The 21,068-nt window shown below is 43.4% G+C and overlaps 1 protein-coding gene across 2 annotated transcripts in view; it reads right to left on the reverse strand.

Annotated features, from left to right (window-relative positions):
* Positions 1–20,935, reverse strand: part of HSPA14 (heat shock protein family A (Hsp70) member 14) — a 26,546-nt gene extending 5,611 nt beyond the window's left edge. Inside the window, exons 1-10 of one of the 2 annotated variants that reach the window (XM_077836298.1) lie at positions 20,853–20,935; positions 19,157–19,237; positions 18,993–19,075; positions 17,052–17,100; positions 15,918–16,011; positions 15,718–15,808; positions 3,965–4,069; positions 2,878–3,039; positions 1,852–2,007; positions 37–139 (exon numbers count right to left, since the gene is read on the reverse strand). In XM_077836298.1, coding sequence (XP_077692424.1) covers positions 37–139; positions 1,852–2,007; positions 2,878–3,039; positions 3,965–4,069; positions 15,718–15,808; positions 15,918–16,011; positions 17,052–17,100; positions 18,993–19,075; positions 19,157–19,237; positions 20,853–20,909 — 981 coding nt within the window. In that variant the 5' untranslated portion in view covers positions 20,910–20,935. Of the gene's footprint in view, positions 1–36; positions 140–1,851; positions 2,008–2,877; positions 3,043–3,964; positions 4,070–15,717; positions 15,809–15,917; positions 16,012–17,051; positions 17,101–18,992; positions 19,076–19,156; positions 19,238–20,852 lie in introns of both variants that reach the window. The other variant, XM_077836293.1, reaches the window with a different exon arrangement.
* Between the last annotated feature and the right edge of the window lie 133 nt (positions 20,936–21,068).

Consider the following 21,068-nt stretch of genomic DNA (forward strand, 5'->3'; position numbering starts at 1 on the left):
TTCATAAACATCCTGAGAATAAAGATTAATTGTTACCTTGTTAATGTCATCTGCTGTAAATCCAACTTGTTGCAAGACTTTTTTAATTGCTTCTACACATTTATTAAAAAGTGGAGAACAAATCAGTTCAAATCTGGCCCTGTTTAACAAACAGAGAAAATGCTAAGTAAACAGCAAATACAATCTCTCAGCTGTTGGAAGAATTAGCAGTTAAAATGGAAGAGAAAGATATTTTCCACAGCATACTCTGTTTCCATAGCCATGAAGTGGCAGGATTAAGTAACAGCAGGAGCAATGTACTGGTGTGAAAGAGTCTCAGAAATATTATGGCTTCATAAATACACCAAGAAAGCTGTGGATTCAACTTTGATTTTGTTTTTGTGAAGAACAGCTGAAAAAATGCAGCAGTTTAGACATGCAAAAAATTGGGTGTTGTTCCACCCAAAGTTTCACCAATACACATTATTAACCCTGCTGAGATAATGTGGTGGAAAAAGTGCCTGCATGCTCCCTGCACTATAACTCCATCAGCAGCAGTACACCAGTAGAGAATCACAAGGCCAGTTTTTCCTCCTGTATAGACATACTCCAGATGGTCCACAGAAAACCATCTCCATATGCAAGTTGTGGGGGTACAACAAGGTGGTGAGACAAAGTGGAAAAACTGAATCTAATTTTGATTTTTAATCTGAAGATGCATTAAACACTAAAAACAAATTTATCTGCAGAGGTAAAACAAAGTAAGAAGAGTTCTTAAGAATTAACGGTCAACCTCTTGCTTTATGTTCACAAGCAAGTAGTCTGAGGACCCCAGTATGTTTTACTACCTTTAATCAGAGCTTGAGAATACTACTCACCAAAGGAGACTGGGGAAGCTTTACGTGGTTGGAAGGTATACAATGAATCACTTTAATTAAAACAAAATATTAGTCCATAAAACTGAACTAGAGCAATCCAAACAGTTTTTATGTAAGTCTGCAGATAGACTGCTCCTTTGTCTCTGCTACTGTGGTGGGTTTTGTTGTTTTTAATTTGTTTTTATACCAGGCTGCAGCAGCAGCAAAATGGAACTGCTGCTATTCTGTTAAGAAAACTGCCAAGCATCCTATTTTATTCTGCTTCTACTGCCAACTGGGAAAGCAATGAGCAGTAGCAGAATTGACAGGGGAAGACAATCCTCCTCCAAACGGGGAAAAAAAAAAAAAAAAGCAAGCCTCCAGGGAGAGGTAAGAGTAGTATAAACAGTCCACTCTCACACCAGAGAACTGAGGAGGGGTGGAAGGGAGAGAAAGTTTCTGCCCCTCTCAGCAAAAGGGATAGAACTTACTCTGTGCAGGGTCTTGGAACAGAACACCTGGTACAAATCCCAGCTCCCTACACCTCTCACTTATCAGGGCTCTCTATCCACTTTTCTTTGATATCTAGCTCTGGCCAGTAGGTCTCTGGTAAGGTTTTCAAGCCCCGTCTTCAATAAAGTCAGATGCTATGTCATTATGCTGGATTAGGGCTATTCATCCTTCAAGTAAAAGTCTGGAAAATAGTGCATATGAAATAAAGACAAAATTCTGGGGGACCTTTCAAAAGTCAACAGTCAGAACCTGCAGTGCAATGCTAGAAGCCTTCGTTAGTACTCAGAGCCCAATTCTTGCAGCCTTTACTCATCTGTCACTAAAGCCAACGGAGCTATTCACATTAGCAGAGACTTCTAGATATTGCAGGAATGAGAGATCAAAAACCCAGTTTTCATCTTCAGTACCCCTCCACCCCAAAATTCAATTTTACACACACACACAATCCTAGAAAACAATCCTAAAAAAATATAAAAAGTAATTTCAAAAGGATCACCCTTACCTGGACACATTACAATCAAAATCCAGACCATCATATAATGAGTCTACGAAACAGTTTGAACTTCCCAAGGTTGACAAAGAGTGCTTTGCAACATCAGCGCTGTTCATTAGCTTCATCATAGCTCTGGAATTTCCTCTTACATCATGTTTGTAAGATCTGTATTAAAAAGAAGTCTTTACGATGACTGAGAAACTGTTTTAGACATAATGCATTAGATATGCTTTCAAGAAGTTAGTATTAAAGTGGCTCCTTTTCCCATTCTTCAGTAAACTGTACATTTTGAATGGCCTTACAAGAATAAAGAAAAATGTCTGCTTCAAATTCAAGCAAAGGACACATTCTTCAGTGCTATTTGGGGAAAGCCAGGAATTAGTGTTTTAACAAGTAGAGATTTCATCAGTCTCTCCTCAGAACAATCTCCTAAATGAATGCAATATGGGAAGAAGATGCCTGAAGCTAATCAATTTAAAGTTCAATCATCAGAGTTGTTTCAAGAAACAAAACAACATTAAACAGAAGTTGTAACAACCTCATCCAAAAGATCTCAAAGCATTCTATAAACTTGACTAAGTGATTAGGAATATATAGCAATTGCTTCAACAACTTCTTAATAAAAGCTGCCGTTATTTAAAAACAAAAACAAAACACCCCAGAGTTGGAATGAGACTGCTTTAAAAAAAAAAAAAAAAAGCAGCTTACAGCAACACTGCACAACAGTTTGAGTCAGAAAAAGAATGTTATCCATCTGAAACTTACAGGGTGGTTTTATGTAGGATCAGTGAATTCACCCAAGCCAACTTTTGCTAAATGCATGGAATTATTATTCAATATTCATATGGTGGTAACACCTAGAACGGGGGTTCTCAAACGGGGGGTCACAAGGTCATTGCGGGGGGGCGGGGGGTTGTGAGCTGTGAGCCTCCACCCCAAACCCCACTTTGCCTCCAGAGACAATTTTAAAAAAGGTAGTCCCAACATTAATAGCAATGTATGTTTTTCTGTAGCTGTAAAATATTCAGCACTTACCTCTGAAATTCAGAAGCTAAATGTTGTGCTAAGGCTTCTGTGAAACAGACACCACCTATACTATCATCTGTGTTTGTGGCAAGAACACGATATATTCCACTATTTACTTCTATAACTGTCACAGAGAGCGATGTTCCTCCAAGCTTAAAAACCAACACATTGCTGCCAGGTTAAAACAAAATAAAACAAAAACCTGAAAACTAGATCAGTAAAATATATACATTTCCTCATACTCATTGTTTCTAACTAAACATATACACACAATGTAAATTAAGTTTTTTAAATTGTTTGTCAATAACATTTGATTGGAAGTACTGAAATACATACATCTATCATATCTATGGCTATTATTTTACAGTATTCCTCCAAGAAACAGAACAATAGTTGATAGCATGCTTACAAGTAGCAAACAGCCTATGACTAAACGGAGCGTAACTGGGAACTAACATTTACTTGATGTTATGAGCCCTAGTTATACTTACAGCAGGATAGAAAACTGACACCTGGGCAGATCTCAACTTTTTAATTTTGTACAGCACTTGAATACTCAGGTAATAGAAGTGACATATTTTAACTTAAAACTTGGATAGAACAGTACTATGTTTACTATTGTCATAACTTCCTTAACAAATTGAATTACATTTTAGTTTTTATTTTCAAGTTAAGTAGTCATGGTCTTTTGTCAATCCAGTCAGCTCACTACCGAGCAAGACAACTTTTTTACATATTTTTTTCCATATTCAGCGTAGCACAGTATGGGTTTTTAAATTATGGTTATCCGTTCAAAGTCATTTAAGTAATTGAAAACAAATCTGTATTGAAAATGAAGGCTATAAAAAAACTTTTCAAATTTCCAATGACAAACTTTAATGTTAACTATAATATTGTGTTCCCTGGGCATTTCCTAGCAAAGTTATGATTTTTGCATTTATTGTTATGACAATACAATGACGTCTCCCGATTTTTGTAGTCACAATAAAGCCTTAATTACACACCACTATTGTTCATCAAAACCTCCAGTTTTCAAGCAACCACAGTTGAATCTATTTTAAAAAGCACACACAAAAATGAGATAAAAGCATTTTACCTTTTCCCAGTGGGTGAATCTTGTCCAATTCCATACGCCAAGAGAGCTGCAGATGGCTCATGAATTAATCTCAGAACATTAAATCCAGCTGCCCCAGCCGCTTGCCTGTGATAAGACACACCACAGCTAAAGATCTGCATTTCACTTACTGTAGTGGTACATATTACTGAGGCCTCTTCAATGTACATACACCACAGAGCCATGTTACCCAGATATAAAATGATATTTCCAAGGTTTTGGCCTAGTCAAGGAACACTATTAAAAGTCCTGTCTATAATGCAAATTGTTACTGGGTCCCCTGCCTTAATTGTATATATGAAGTGTCAAGGAAAAATGTATTGAAATGCATGAGAGTCTCTGACACAAAATATAACAAAGTGAAATTGGCTGTGTTTTATTTGGCAGCAGAAGTTTTAACTTTAAGAACAAAATCTAACTGATAACATTCCAGAAAAAATCCCCATAAATTGTTCTCAGCACTGATAGCAGGAAAGTTTGGTTTTATATCTGATCCAAATCACCTTGATTGCGTCCAAAAAAAAAAAAAAAAATATCTCTGGAAAATTCAATGTCTCTGAACTGCCTACAATAAAATTTCTTCCAGATAAAAGTCTATTGCCTTTACGCTTGAAACAGAAGTACTAAGCCATTGTGACACACTCCAATATGCATCTTGTAATAGCCATGTAACTAATTTAGCATTTCTCAGATTAACTGGCAAGTATGAAATGTCCTCAGTAACACAAAAACCTCGTAAGTGCTTTGCTCAATGACTCTCAAATACCATTTGCTGGTTTAAGACTCATGTGAAAGTAGAATGAATTATACTGAAATTATAATTCATTAAAGAAATGCTATTTGAAGGGTTTGTTGAAATATAGTTGTCAGAAAGAGAAACATTAAGGAGTGAGAGACAATGGGTCCTCAAACTAATTAACTTAGAGCTCCTACTGAGCTAGGAGATTGGTAAAAGTTAGTATGCAAATAAGATATGTATGTATATTTGTCAGTTTCTGCTTCCTTTTGTCTCTTATGTTAAATTGGCTTTGGCTTATTTGTATAAATAAGTTAGTGTGAGCCTCAAAGAGGGACTCACATATCTGGGTGAATTGGCAAAGCGCTTTGCTAATAAACAGAGTGGTCTGACAAATTATGTGAGTCCTGAATCTGACTTTGACACTCACAATGCTTATTTCCAAATGGATTTTTAATAGACATCTGGCATCTGATTTTTTTTAAAATCTAAAAGTTGGAGCATTTCGATTTATAATAGTAAAATACTTTTTTTTTTTTTAAAATGACTTAGGCTTGTGTAATATAAAAAGGACTGACAGCCCTGGAGAGAGAACCCCTACAAGAATAAATAGTGGTACAGAAAGTGGTCCTGTGTTGTCCTACCAGGGCGTCTCAAACCTAGCATGCCGGGATAAGAGTTCAGTCTCCATGCTCATACAGCATCTAACCTCCCTGGTACGATCGCCCATAAAGGTGCTATTTGGTACCAATTTTGATGCTCAGATTTGTGATGTAAAAACCTAAGGAGGAACAGCACTGAACTCATTTGCATTTGTGGAAGTATAACATTGTATAAGTATAACGTTGTATAAGGGGACATGCTGGATACATTGTATATGAGAGGGCACGCCAAAACATGTTACAAAATATCTGAGGGAGCACACCTAGGGACAGTTAGCTTTTGAATGGAGAAGCAATTAAGATAGAGCCAGCACGTCTAAGAAGCAGGCATCAGAATGGAAGGTGTGAAGGGCAATTAGTTAAGGTAACTGGAAGCTGTTAAAGGAGATTGTTAAGGGTGGCAGGTAATTGAAGATACGTGACTGGTCTCAGGGATCTCGAAGGGTGATGACTAAAATCTTTTTCTCCTTTTGTCTGTAACTTCTCTGTAACTTGTTCTCCAAAAAACTGTATAAATTAAGAGACACAAGCCCCACTCGGGGGGCTCACTTCTAAATGTTTTAGCAGAGCAGCTTTGCTAATAAAACAGAGCGGTCTGATAAATTGTGAGTCTGAGTCAAACTTTGACAATTTGGAGGTTCCACCGAGATGGCAAGCGGCTTCACTGAGGCTGTGTGATCCCTGACTGCCTTGCAGGACGATCGTGGCAGCCGGCGCCTGGACGCTTAGTCCAAGCGATCCTCCACAAGACAGAAAGGTACACAGCAGCAGCGCAGTCTACGCCATTGAACTTGTTGGTTCCCACTCTGTTCGGGTAGGGGTCTTTGGATCCAGCTTCTGGAATCAGACGTCTCAGGTAATTATTATTTTTGTGCTTTAACCGGTTTGAGGACTGTCTTGTCTTTGTGTCTATCCGTCTTCCCCGTGGTGTGTGTGTGAATCCGGGAGCCATCTCTGTCCGGAGACTGGCTGACCAAGGGGTCCCCGTCCCCACGGTCTGAATAAGTGGAATCTGCACAGCTGCAGCCGCACCACGTCTTGGGTATAACCCCTGGTGTGAAAGCAAGGGCAGTTGAGGCAGTAGCCTGTGGGCTCCTTTCTGTGTGTTGCACCGGGTACCGCTCTGCTGAGCCCAAATTTCCTTCTTGTGTGAGTGCTGTGTGAAGTCCTCCTGGATGGGTAATCAGAAATCTAAGGTAGAACAGTTCCCTAAGGGAACTCCAGCTTATTTTATGTATTTTAGGAGGGGTCCGGACTCTTGTAGGTTTCCTGAAAAATGGTCCAAATTAGCTCTAGAGAACCCCAAATTACAGTGGCCACTGTTAGGTTCTTGGGACAAGGATCGAGTGGACGCTTTAAAAAGCAAACTCGTCCTCCCAAAAACCAAATTGGAGAGAGGAGAAGTAGACTGCTTCATGCAGTGGTGGGAAGAGGCAAATCGTAGATGGACTGAGTCAAAACTCACCTCTCTTAAAAATTCTATCAAAAAACTAACAGTTCAATCGGATGCAGTCTCTCCCACCACTAGTCCAAGCGCTCCCCTTTGCCTAGTCCTGTGCAATGATCCGGATCAAACCCGACCCCCACCATACTCCTGCGCAAATAAGAAATCAGAAAAGGAAAAATCTTCAGTGACTACAGATAATGAAAGTGAAGAAGATACCCTCATTGGCCTCGCAGCTCTGCAAAATATTATGAAGAAGAAATCCAAAGCAGACTGCAAAGATTCTCTTGACATCTCTTCTTGGAAAAGAGAACCTGATGGGAGGTTAATGAGAGACTCTGATCAAACTGTTGTGGCACCCTTACGAGTCCTTAAGATGGGAGAAAGTGAATCCATATGGGATTATAAGCCCTGGACTCGTACGGAACTTTTATCTATAGTTAAAAGTTTTCCCAAACCACAGGAAAACTCTGTCAAATTTGCTGAGGAGTTTCTGTTAATCTGTGAAACCTATGAGACAGATCTCCTCCAACTGTGTAAATTGTTAGCTCCTGCCAGTTATTATGAAAAATGGTTGGCTGCCGCAGACTGGCCAGCTGAGGCACGCCACTCAACCATAAAAAGTACTGGCCCAGATTCGGCATACAGAGACCGGTGTATGGCTCTTTGGAAGCGCCTGCATCAAGCCATTCCCAAAGTGTGGTCTCCTAAAACAAACTGGACAGCAATACGTTGCTGTAAGCAAGGGCAAGGAGAAAGCCCAGGCGACTATAGGTCCCGGCTAACTGATATTTTCCTACAACATTCAGGAATACAAGAGCCCGATGTAAATGGGCAGGGGGCCTTGGCACATAGAATCATAGAATATCAGGGTTGGAAGGGACCCCAGAAGGTCATCTAGTCCAACCCCCTGCTCGAAGCAGGACCAATCCCCAGTTAAATCATCCCAGCCAGGGCTTTGTCAAGCCTGACCTTAAAAACCTCTAAGGAAGGAGATTCTACCACCTCCCTAGGTAACGCATTCCAGTGTTTCACCACCCTCATAGTGAAAAAGTTTTTCCTAATATCCAATCTAAACCTCCCCCACTGCAACTTGAGACCATTACTCCTCGTTCTGTCATCTGCTACCATTGAGAACAGTCTAGAGCCATCCTCTTTGGAACCCCCTTTCAGGTAGTTGAAAGCAGCTATCAAATCCCCCCTCATTCTTCTCTTCTGCAGACTAAACAATCCCAGCTCCCTCAGCCTCTCCTCATAAGTCATGTGTTCTAGACCCCTAATCATTTTTGTTGCTCTTCGCTGGACTCTCTCCAATTTATCCACATCCTTCTTGTAGTGTGGGGCCCAAAACGGGACACAGTACTCCAGATGAGGCCTCACCAGTGTCGAATAGAGGGGAACGATCACGTCCCTCGATCTGCTCGCTATGCCCCTACTTATACATTCCAAAATGCCATTGGCCTTCTTGGCAACAAGGGCACACTGCTGACTCATATCCAGCTTCTCATCCACTGTCACCCCTAGGTCCTTTTCCGCAGAACTGCTGCCTAGCCATTCGGCCCCTAGTCTGTAGCGGTGCATTGGATTCTTCCGTCCTAAGTGCAGGACCCTGCACTTATCCTTATTGAACCTCATCAGATCTCTTTTGGCCCAATCCTCCAATTTGTCTAGGTCCTTCTGTATCCTATCCTTCCCCTCCAGCGTATCTACCACTCCTCCCAGTTTAGTATCATCTGCAAATTTGCTGAGAGTGCAATCTACATCATCCTCCAGATCATTTATGAAGATATTGAACAAAACCGGCCCCAGGACCGACCCCTGGGGCACTCCACTTGACACCGGCTGCCAACTAGACATGGAGCCATTGATCACTACCCGTTGAGCCCGACAATCTAGCCAGCTTTCTACCCACCTTATAGTGCATTCATCCAGCCCATACTTCCTTAACTTGCTGACATGCATTTGTTGATGGTCTTCTCCCTGCCACAGGCAGCATGTTAAAACGAATAAGTGTGGGATGGGAAACTGAAACCATGGACAAATTGCTGGCAGTAGCAGAGCATTGCCACCGCACTTTAAAAGGAAAGGAGGAACAGTCCTCCCAAAAGTTAATGGCTCTGCAGATACAGCATTATTCAGGACTAAGCAGACCACACCGCGGACAGGGATGGGGTTGCGGAAGGGGGCGGGGGGCTGGATTAACTGGGGTTTGTAACTACTGTAAACAGCCTGGACGCTGTGTCCAAGACGACCTAATAATTGTATGGGAAATCAAGTGAACCCCCCGCTGGTTCCTCCAGCTGATCCCCAAACCTATTTTTCACCCCAACAATGACGGGATGCTGGGGAACCTCACAAAGTTTTAGCTCCCTTATTACCTCTGTCCCCTACTGGAGAATGTGTCCTGACTGTAAATGATCTCTCTCTCCCTTTCCTTGTTTATACTGGAGCTTCTCTTTCTACAATCCGCACCACTGACTTGCCTGAGGTTCCCCGATCTGGAAAATCTGTGTCTGCTATTGGCATTACAGGGATCCCTACCTCTTTTCCCCTCTCAAAACCTTTGTCTTTTCAGGTCGGTCCCCTCTCTGAGGAGCATGCATTCCTCCTCTCTGATTCCACCCCTGCAAACCTTCTGGGACAGGACTTGCTATGCAAACTTGGCTGTTCTATTTACTGCTCCCCAGATGGTGTCTATCTGCAAATCCCTCAGTCTTCCTTATGTGATTCTGTAGCCTCCCTGCTGTCTGAAACTTCCCTCTCCACTCCAGTCCCTTGCTGTCCCTTATCTCCGTCCCTAGAGCACCTAATCTCTCAGGTTCCTTCCTCCCTATGGCCATCTCACCCATCTGAAGTGGGCCAATTAAATACTGACCCAGTTTGGATTACTGTAGACAATTCCAAACCTCTGCCTCGCCTGTCTCAGTATCCTTTGAATCCTGAGGCAGAGGCTGGGATTGCTCCAGTTATATCTGCATTAAAAGAACAAGGAATTATTGTCCCTTGTTCCAGCCCCGGTAACACCCCTATCCTCCCAGTTCAAAAGGCTGATGGCAAATCGTGGCGATTTGTTCAAGACCTTCGAGCTATTAACCGTATTGTCATACCTTCTTTTCCAGTGGTTCCTAACCCTGCTACAATACTAGCGTCTATTCCTCCAAATGCAACCCACTTTACTGTTGTAGATTTGTGCTCCGCTTTCTTCTCTGTCCCAGTTCACTCTGAATCCCAGTATCTCTTTGCCTTCTCCTACAAGGGTCAGCAATATACATGGACTACCCTTCCCCAGGGGTAAACAGAGAGTCCATCCTATTTTTCTCAAGCCCTAGCCAGGGATCTCGCTGATCTGGTTTTCCCATCAGGATCCACGCTGATCTAATATGTGGACGATTTACTCCTGTGCTCCCCCTCTCTGTCTGCCTCAGAAACTGATTCACTAACACTTCTCACAGCTTTAGTGAACAAGGGTCATAAGGCTTCTCGCACAAAATTGCAGCTCTGCCAAACCTCTGTCACATACCTAGGCTTCCTTCTCTCCCAGGGCTCCCGTACACTCTATCCAGCCCGGGTACAAGCCATCCTTAGCTTTCCCCAGCCTTGCTCTCCACGCCAGGTCAGAAAATTCTTAGGCATGACAGGGTTCTGTAGGCAATGGATTCCCCAATATGCTTCTCTGGCTAAACCACTCCAAGAACCCACTCGATCCTCTGTACCTAACCCCATGCCATGGCCACTTGAAGCAAATGCTGCTTTCATCTCCCTTAAGCAGAATTTAGCCTCTGCCCCTGCCTTAGGGTTACCTAACTATGACAAGCCTTTTACCCTTTTCTGTCATGAACAATCTGCTTGTGCCCTCGGGGTTCTTACTCAGGAGCACGGTGACAGAAATCGCCCAGTGGCTTATTTTTCTGCAACCTTGGACCCTGTAGCCCAGGGTTTACCCCCTTGCCTACGCGCTGTAGCTGCTGCAGCGCGCCTGGTCGAGATGTCTGAGTCCCTTGTCCTCCGCTCTCCTCTCACTCTCATGGTTCCCCATTCTGTGGAAACTCTCCTTCTGCAACGCAACACTGCTCACCTCTCCTCTGCTCGCCTCACTAGGTATGAACTTTTGCTGCTTTCAGCCTCACATATCACTATTAATCGCTGCTCCCGGTTAAACCCTGCTACCCTCCTTCCTTTACCTAGTGATGGTGAACCCCATGACTGCCTTGCAACTGTCTCTGCTATCACTGTCCCGCGCCCCGACCTTTCAGATGTACCTCTCCCTAACTCTGACCTGGTATGATTCACTGATGGGTCCTGTTATAGAAATGACCAAGGCCACCTTCTTGCAGGGTACGCTGTGGTCTCTCTCTCTGAGACCATAGAAGCTGCGCCCTTACCCTCTGTGACCTCTGCCCAGGTGGCTGAACTGATTGCTCTAACCCGTGCCTGCTTTCTAGCCGAGGGGCTCTCTGCCACTATTTTTACTGATTCTCGGTATGCCTTTGGGGTTGTGCATGACTTTGGCACCCTCTGGCAGGCTCGAGGTTTTCTTACCTCTACTGGTACCCCAATCAAGAATGGCCCCTACATTGCCGCCCTCCTGTATGCAGTTTTACTACCGTCTGCCTTGGCAATTGTTAAGTGTACTGACCACTCAGCAGCAGACACCGAGGTGGCAAAAGGTAAAATGCACTTGCTGATGCTGCTGCAAAACATGCCGCCACTATAAAACCTTCACCAGAAGCGTTTCTTGGTCCCCTCTCTGTCACGCCACCATCCGTGTCTCATCTCGCTCAGCTCCAGGATTCTGCCCCAGAAACAGAGAAAGACTCCTGGAGTGCTTTGGGTTGCTCTTTGCATTCTGATTCCCTTTGGCGATCGCCCACCGGTACCTTTGTAGCCCCCCTCTCGCTCTACCCGTCTCTAGCCGCCCTGCTACATGGTGTTTCGCATGTTGGCAAGGAGGGGATGGTCTCTCCTATGAGTAAGGCGGGGTGGTGGGCTCCCCATTTCAGCTCCTTTGCAACCCGCCACTGTGCCGCTTGTGTTACTTGTCAAAGCCACAATGTAGGCAAATCTGTAAAAGTAACACAAGGGTTCCGGGGTTTGCCTCAAGCACCTTTCCTACACTGGCAACTTGATTTTGTACAAATGCCAAAGTGTCAGAAATATGAATTCATTTTAGTTATAATATGTCTGTTCTCGGGTTGGATTGAAGCCTTTCCCTGTCGCAAAACTGATTCATTGTCCGTTGCAAAATGTCTGTTAAACCACATTATCCCTACCAAGGGAATTCCTGCCGCTTTGTCTAGTGACCGGGGAACACATTTTACTGGAAAAATTGTTCAACATCTAAACCAGGTATTACATGTCACCCACCTGTTGCACTGCCCTTACCATCCACAGAGTGCAGGGGCAGTTGAAAGGCGAAATGGTGTGCTTAAAAATAAGCTGGCAAAAATCTGTAGTTCCACAGGGTTAAACTGGCCAGCTGCTTTACCACTGGCCCTTATGGAAATTCGGTCATCCCCATCCCAGAGACACAAATTGAGTCCATTTGAAATCATCTTGGGACGCCCTATACGAACAATGGCTACTATTACCCCAGCCCCAGACCTAAACCTAACTCACAGCACGCTCCTCCAGTACTGCAAAGGGTTAATGCAAGCTGTGAGCTCCTTCCATTCGCAGGTGCGAGCAGCTTGGCCGACGGAACCCACCTCTGCTGCCTGTCACACTCTTGAGCCTGGTGATTGGGTCTACCTGCGGCACCACCTTCGGAAGCACGCCTAGGAACCCCGGTGGAAGGGTCCATACCAGGTACTGCTCCCACCCAGACAGCAGTGAAATTATCCGGCATCACTGCATGGATCCACGCCTCACAGTGTAAGCCAGCGCCACCTCAAGGGGACCAAGCACCTCTGCAAGACCACGCAGAACCAGCTTCAACCCCAGAAGACAAAGAGGAACAGCCTGCAATACCTTACAATCTGCGCTCTCGTAAGGGTTGCCAGAAGCAGAGGGTAAGCAGACAGCAGGACCCAACAAACAAGAAGCAGTAGTGAGCCTAGCGCCTGCTGCCTGGTGGACGTAAAACCGTGACTGCGGTTCCCTCGAAAGGGGTTGTCGGAACCAGAAAGGGTCCTGCTTCCAACATGTGTCCTTTGAGAAGCCTAATCCTCAGCTACTGTGTCCTGAGGGTCTGGGGAATCCAGAGTGACAGTGACAATTCTTTCATCCAACAACAGGTGCAGATAGCCCAGATCCTGAATATTTCTAATTGCTGGGTCTAATTGCTGTTGAGCCACATCCCAACTCACTCACAAGCTAGTATCCCCACCATGGCAATCCCTTTGAATTCCTCAGAGCTTGCTGGAGAACCCTATCCACTTAAAAGGACATGGAAAGAAAATGACACTTGGGGCTGGGAAAAACATATGTTCCTAAACTTATAAGTGTGGTGAAAGGAAAGGGCCACTTGTGCTGGGACAGGGCTGAATCTAGGGAGGAGCAGCTGTCTCCAATACATCGTGTCCCATGGTGTATGGGACTATTCAAACAAGGTTGGAGAATGGCGAACCGGGTATGGAAAGATAAAACTTCCTCTCAACCTGAGACCAAACCAAAGATTCAATCTCTTGCTCTCCCTATAGCCTCCCTGAGAAAAACAGCACCATCTACAAATGTCATGTGAACGCCACCTCTTCTCCCAGTGAAAATCATCCTGTGCCCTTTGGGGGATACTATTCCTCCTTCGTAAATTCTTACATGTCAAAGGGTTGCAGTCAACCCTTCCCAGCTTTAATGGGACATCATTGGGTTTGTGGGGAAAATGCTTACACTGTGTTACCAGCAAATTGGTCAGGTATCTGTTATCCTGCTCAGCTTTTCCCACAATTCCGGGTGCTTCAATCCCTCCCACGAAATCGCCTCCGTAATTTCAGGCGAAAAAGGAGGGACTTGCAAGATGCTAAATGGTATGTGGATAACATAAGCCCCCTAACTTCGGAAGAAGCTGTTGGCATTTCTTTAGTCCCAGTAGGGGGGGTAATCCACCATGCAAAAAAGGCTTTTAAGGTTACAAGCGGTGGTTGAGATCATGGCCAATGAAACAGGAGAGAGCTTAAAAGCTCTAGCCAAAGAAGCAGGAGCGGTCCGACAAGTGGCCCTCCAAAACCGTCGGGCATTAGATATAATACTGGCAGCCAAAGGAGGGACCTGTGCTCTAATTGGAACAGAATGCTGTGTATACATACCTGATAATACTAATGAGGTAATAAATCGTGCTAACCATCTGGAGCAAATTGCATACCTTCCCCACGAAGAACCAAGTTCCTTGTAGAAATGGATAAGTAACTTATTCAATTTCTCTAGTCTGCGAAACTGGTTGTTTCAAGGAATCCTGACTATCCTATTTGGAATTCTAATAATCTTTGTGTGTTTTCAGTTGATTTCTTCCTGTATCCAAAACTGCACAAGACACACCATCCATCAGGTTACCCCTAACCAGAGTGCTAATCTAATGTTGTTAAATGTCATCAGTGAAAGTAATGAAAAAGAACGATAGATGTATGGAATCCAGTAAGTCATTGGTCATGGGCGTAGCCTTGACCAAAAGGGGGGATTGTGGAAGTATAACATTGTATAAGTATAACGTTGTATAAGGGGACATGCTGGATACATTGTATATGAGAGGGCACGCCAAAACATGTTACAAAGTATCTGAGGGAGCACACGTAGGGACAGTTAGCTTTTGAATGGAGAAGCAATTAAGATAGAGCCAGCACGTCTAAGAAGCAGGCATCAGGATGGAAGGTGTGAAGGGCAATTAGTTAAGTTAACTGGAAGCTGTTAAAGGAGATTGTTAAGGGTGGCACGTAATTGAAGATACATGACTGGTCTCTGGGATCTCGAAGGGTGGTGACTAAAATATTTTTCTTCTTTTGTCTGTAACTTCTCTGTAACTTGTTCTCCAAAAAACTGTATAAATTAAGAGACACAAGCCCCACTCGGGGGGCTCACTTCTAAATGTATTAGCAGAGCAGCTTTGCTAATAAAACAGAGTGGTCTGATAAATTGGGAGTCTGAGTCAAACTTTGACACATTTCAAGTGGAACACAACAGTCACCAGGTGATAAAACCTCTGGGGTGAAGTCTTTTCTATTGAAGTCAGTAGCAAAACTCCCACTGTCTTCAACTGGGCCAGGATTCTACTCCTGATTATTACCAGGGTGGTCCAAATTTGAACCAGCAAACTAGGGTTCCAATCTTGTAACTATAAAAGGAGTACCTGTGGCACCTCAGAGACTAATCAGTTGGTTAGTCTCTAAGGTGCCACAAGTACTCCTTTTCTTTTTGCAAATACAGACTAACACGGCTGCTACTCTGAATCTTGTAACTGTTAGTGGATGTTCAGATTGCTACACCTGTGAAGGCTCTATAGACGCACAGCAACCTGCCCCATGCACTATCAGTTACAGGATTTAGGTCCAAATATGGAAGTCTCCATATCCCATCAGTAGGGCCCTACCAAATTCGCGGCCATGAAAGACGCATCAAGGACTGTAAAATCTGGTCTTTTGTGTGCTTTTCCCCTACGCTATACATATTTCACGGGGGAGACAAGCATTTTTCAAATTGGGGGTCCTGACCCAATGTGACCCTTGTGTGTGTGAACCTTATGACACCCCTCCTCCCCCAACTCCTTTTTGGGTCAATCCCTACAAATACAACACTGTGAAATTTCAGATTTAAATAGCTGAAAGCATGACATTTATAATTTTTAAAATCCTAGGACCATAACATTGACCAAAATGGACCATGAATTTGGTAGGGCCCTACCATCAGTAATCCCTTGAGCCATTCTGTCCCCCTGCATCTAAATGAAAAGAGAAGTCATTCTTCTTACCCAAGGGCATTTTTCTGGTTCTCTCCAAACTCAAATGGCACAGTAATAACCACATCACTGACATCGGAACCCAAAGCAGACTGAGCAGTTTCTGTTTACAAACAGAGGCAGAACATGTGGATTAAAATATTACTATTTTTAAAAGACGCCTTAATATAGCCAAGGTGTTGATAACTTTTAAAGTTTTACTCCCTATTTACCTTTCATTTTACTGAATATGAGTTTTGCAACTTCTTCAGGGCAAACAAGTTTGTTATCTATTTCATACTGGAGTTTTCCATTCTTCTCAGTGACCTAGGAATAAAGCCAACATATGTGCATGTGACATGGTAGGTCTCAGTTTGTTTGTAATGAAAATTAATGTTTATGTCTAATTTGGTTTCCATTCCCAGAAAAGAAAACTAGATCAGGGAAATATTTTCATGTTTGTGTTTGGCCCAAATGGTATGAAGACTCCACAACAGATTTGACCAAGGAGGGGGGGTCATATCCAGGCCTGAATCATGAAGCCAAGCCCATGGTATATAACATTCAAACACAAGGGAAAAACCCCCTAAGGATTTGGACCTCAAATATTATGGAAATGTTGGGGAAGATTTGTCTAAGACACAATTTCTCCCAGGCACACAGGGAGGACTTTCAGACCCTTATATTATCTAGCTTTTGCGCCAATTTACATGAATTTATCGAGATGGGTGGTCAACGATTAACACAGCCTGGCTGTCACTCCTCTGGGAGGAAGGAGGTGAGGCAAGGGCTGGATACAGGGGATCATTGATCTGTTACCCAGACTCCCCCATGCCTGTGAGCTCCTGAGATAGAGATCAGGTCAGTATCTTGAGTTAATAAAGTTTTTTTTAAAATCTTTCTTTGAAACAAAGCTTTCCAGTAGCAAGGATAATGTTGTCTTAAGATTCAATAATGTGGTTGCTTGTGTAATAAACATTTTAATTTCATGCTTCCTATGCTCAGCGTTTTCTGCATTTATTTATAATGTTAATAAAAGCTAGTTACTATTCTCTTTGACTGCATTAAAGAATCACCGTCTCCGAAGTTCTCCTTCAGGCATATTACCCAAGGGAGAACCCACATATAATGGATGGCTCTAACTCCACAAGAGAGACAAATAGAGGGTTTAAAGCAGAATATAGCAAAACCTCTCATTAAAAAAGAAGCTTCTATCACACATGGCGTCTTGTAGAGCTTCAGATAGTGATCAGACCCATATGGCACAAAGACACTGTAATGAGGTGTTTGTGATACTAAAATAAATGATGGAACCAATGCCAATTTTTTCAACTCTAGGGACAAGAAAAAAACTGGATCATACTTACTGGACATTTGCTTTCTGCAATATATTTCTCAGCTTGTGGGTCACCAGAGCTGTCAAAACAAATTAAGAGTGATGTTTTGCAGGTGGCATTGGATGTGTGGTTCCACCTACCTAGTTGTTCATTTTTTCAGCTTATGACACTCCGTCTACGAAGATCCACTTGTATTTTATTTATTTTAGTCAAAACTCCTGTTGCAATTACTATTAATAAACAGCAAGTCTGGGGCCCCACCCCTGTCATGGAAAAACTCAAGAGAAAGGGACAATTTTTCTAAGGCTTTGTCTACTCGGGAATTTTGTCGGCAAAACTTTTGTCATTCAGGGGTGTTAAAAAAAAACAAAACACCCTCGAACGACAAAAAAGTTTTACCGACAAAAAGCATCGGTGTGAACAGTGCTCTGTCAGCAGGAGCGCTTTGAGCAGCTACACTGTGCACCTTTTAGCGGCCTGGCTGTAGTGGCACAGCTGTGTCGCTAAAAGGTGCGTAGCGTAGATAAAGCCAAAGTTACATTTTGAAGAAAGAAAACAAAGCGCACCCTGGAAAAATATCAATCACTTCTGATTTACTACCCTCACGGATAAAAAATAAAATCTGAACAATTAACAGTATCTTCTGCATTCAACGTGATTTTTATTTCAGGACCATATGTCAATATCATTTTCGTTATATCAGTTGTAAATAATCACAGCAGTTACAAGCTGATTAACTTATTCTAAAAGATGAGTAAAAGTTTAACTGTTAAAATTCTACACCAGAAGGAAAATAAAATAAAAATCAGACTATACACAGGTAGATTCTCTCCCTCGGCCTGCCATTTAAAGAATTTTAATTTGATTTTAATCTGTTACAAACCTTTCTTGTTGATTTGTCACCCCTCTGATTATAAAGTTGAGCATTTTATTAGGCAGGACTAAAAACCAAATAAAGTAGAACCTTGCTAATTTGCAATGATGAATGAACGACACGAGATTGCTTGTGGCATTCATGGAGGTGCTGACCAGAGTGGAATACCGCTTTTGGACTCAGGACACGAGCACTGAGTGGTGGGATCTGGCTGGTGAATCTTGCCCATATGCTCAGGGTTCAGCTGATCGCCATATTTGGGGTCGGGAGGGAATTTTCCTCTAGGGCAGATTGGAAGAGGCCCTGGAGGTTTTTCGCCTTCCTCTGTAGCATGGGGCAAGGGTCACTTGCTGGAGGATTCTCTGCTCCTTGAAGTCTTTAAACCATAATCTGAGGACTTACGTAGCTCAGACATAGGTGAGAAGTTTATCGCAGGAATGGGTGGATGAGATTCTGTGGCCTGCATTGTGCAGGAGGTCAGACTAGATGATCATCATGGTCCCTTCTGACCTTAATATCTATGAATCTATGATTCTTGTGTTCACTGTAGTTCACAAGATGGTCTTTGTTAATTTGTGGATTTACTTGTAGTTTACTTTAAATTCAAGGTAATAATTCAGTAAATGTACAGCAGCATATTTTAACCTTTGTAACGTTTTCTGCATACAAATAAAGAAATCTTGGTAGTAAGAGTCCACACTACAGTTGATAAGTAGGCCAAACCCAGCATTATTTTGGACAAGTTATGAAGTGTGAGGATTACCTATTGGCAAATTCTTATTCCAGTTTGATTCTGCAAACAAATGCAGGCAAAGAATACTCTAAAGTCTCTAACTTCTTATTCCACAGTTCATTAAAGAACGGAAAAACTACCAAAGACAATTTTTGGGATCTAATGACCTCTCTTATCAAAGCCAAACTATTAAACTGATTAAACTTTAGACCTCAAATTATATATATCTCATTAACAGACCAGCTTTAGTGAGAAGACTTGTGTACAAATATGCGTTAAATAAGCATTTGCTATTTTCATCCCCAATTTGTAATATTTCATTTGAGGAGTGTGTGTATATTTTCGTTCATATCTATTCACTTACCTTCTCCCAAGAATCTGCTTTACTTTCACTACTGTATTTGCAATATTTCTTACTCTACTTTGTTTTGCTGCCAAACCAACCACCTGCAAAATGGAAAAGAAATTATGAAATGAAAAATGGACATTCCTCTCCGCAGAAAACTGCTACAGCGATAAAAAAATTACCTCTTCGTTTTTTGAGTAAGCAACAACAGCTGGTGTGACTCTATCACCTGCATCATTGGCAACCACATCTGCACGGCCATCCTAAAAACAAAATACACCACCCAAAGGCAGAGAGAAGTCATTCAGTGAAATATTAACATACCTTCCTACCTTAGCAATGAAATATGCAGCATCAACATTTATTACCAAACACAGCCAGTGGTGCCAATTAAAAACTTGCGCTCTATGAGTGAGTTTAGCATTTCATCATTCCATCCTGCAGAGCGAGATCCTCTATTGGGAACATAAGAACGGCCATACTGGGTCAGATCAAAGGTCCATCTAGCCCAGTATCCTATCTTCCGACAGTGGCAAATGCCAGGTGCCCCAGAGGGAATGAACAGAACAGGTAATCATCAAGAGATCCATGCCGTCACCCATTTCCAGCTTTTGGCAAACAGATGCTAGAGTCGCTATCCCTGCCCATCCTGGCTAAAAGCCATTGATGGACCTATCCTCCATGGACTTATCTAGTTCTTTTTTTAACCCTGTTATAGTCTTGGCCTTCACAACATCCTCTGGCAAAAAGTTCCACAGACTGACCATACGTTGCGTGAAAAAATATTTCCTTTTGTTTGTTTTAAGCCTGCTGCCTATTAATTTCATTTGGTGACCCCTAGTTCTTGAGTTATGAGAAGGAGTAAATAACACTTCCTTATTTACTTTCTACGCTCCAGTCATGATTTTATAGACCTCTATCATATCCCCCTTAGTCATCTCTTTTCCAAGCTGAAAACTCCCAGTTTTATTAATCTCTCCTCATATGGCAACCATTCCACGCCCCTAATAATTCTTGTTGCCTTTTCTGAACCTTTTCGAATTCCAATATATCTTTTTTGAGATGGGGCGAGCACATCTGCACGCAGTATTCAAGAGGTGGGCATACCATTGATTTATATAGAGGCAACATGATATTTTCTGTATTATCTATCTCTCTCTTAATGGATTCCCAACATTCTGTTTGCATTTTTTTGACTCCCACTGCACATGGAGTCGAGGATTTCAGAGAACTATCCGCAATGACTCCAAGATCTCTCTATTGAGTGGTAACAGCTAAATGCCCCCACTGAACAGCTCTGCTGCTAACAGCAACGGACAGACACTAGAACGGCTTTTTCGCACATTGTGAGGCCAGCGTGACCTGTCCAGTCCAGAGAACTGCACCCAGGGACCCCTACATAACTTGTGTGCCACAAAAGCATCTTTCAGAAAAGCATCGTCCTGAGGACACCAAGGGAGGGAGAATCTCTCACGTCCCTTGGCGGGCTGTCCAGGGCTTAGCCATCCCAGCCCTTAACAGCCTGTGGCCCTGACTGTGGTACACACACACCCTGCTCACAGGGGGAGGGATAGCTCAGTGGTTCGAGCATTGGCCTGCTAAACCCAGGGTTGTGAGTTCAATCCTTGAAGGGTCCATTTGGGATCTGGGGCAAAAATTGGGGATCGGGCCTGCTCTGAGCAGGGGGTTGGACTAAATGATCTCCTGAGGTCCCTTCTAACCCCGATATTCTATGACTCTGTAAACGGTGGCCCTGGCACCCCACCCCGAGCCGGCCCCCACAGCGGCACCAGAGAGGGCCCCACCCCCAAGCGGCGGGCCCGGTGGGAGGGCTCCCAACCCCCGGCTACCCCTCACCACACCCCCAGCGCGGCCTACCTTATAGACGGCCACACAGGCGCAGGTGGAACCCAAATGGACGCCTATGGCCGCCATGATCCCCTTACTCCACGCCGCCGCCGCCGCTTCCCCCCCCCCCCCACAATGCACCGCGACGCCTCCCGCGCCAATCAAATTCCGCATCGGCCTCCCGACGAAGCTTTCGCTCGGGCCAATCCCAGAGACAGGCTCAGGTTTCTCACTCGCACTTCCGGG

Source organism: Eretmochelys imbricata, chromosome 1 (assembly GCF_965152235.1).
Source record: "Eretmochelys imbricata isolate rEreImb1 chromosome 1, rEreImb1.hap1, whole genome shotgun sequence".
NCBI lineage: Eukaryota > Metazoa > Chordata > Testudines > Cheloniidae > Eretmochelys > Eretmochelys imbricata.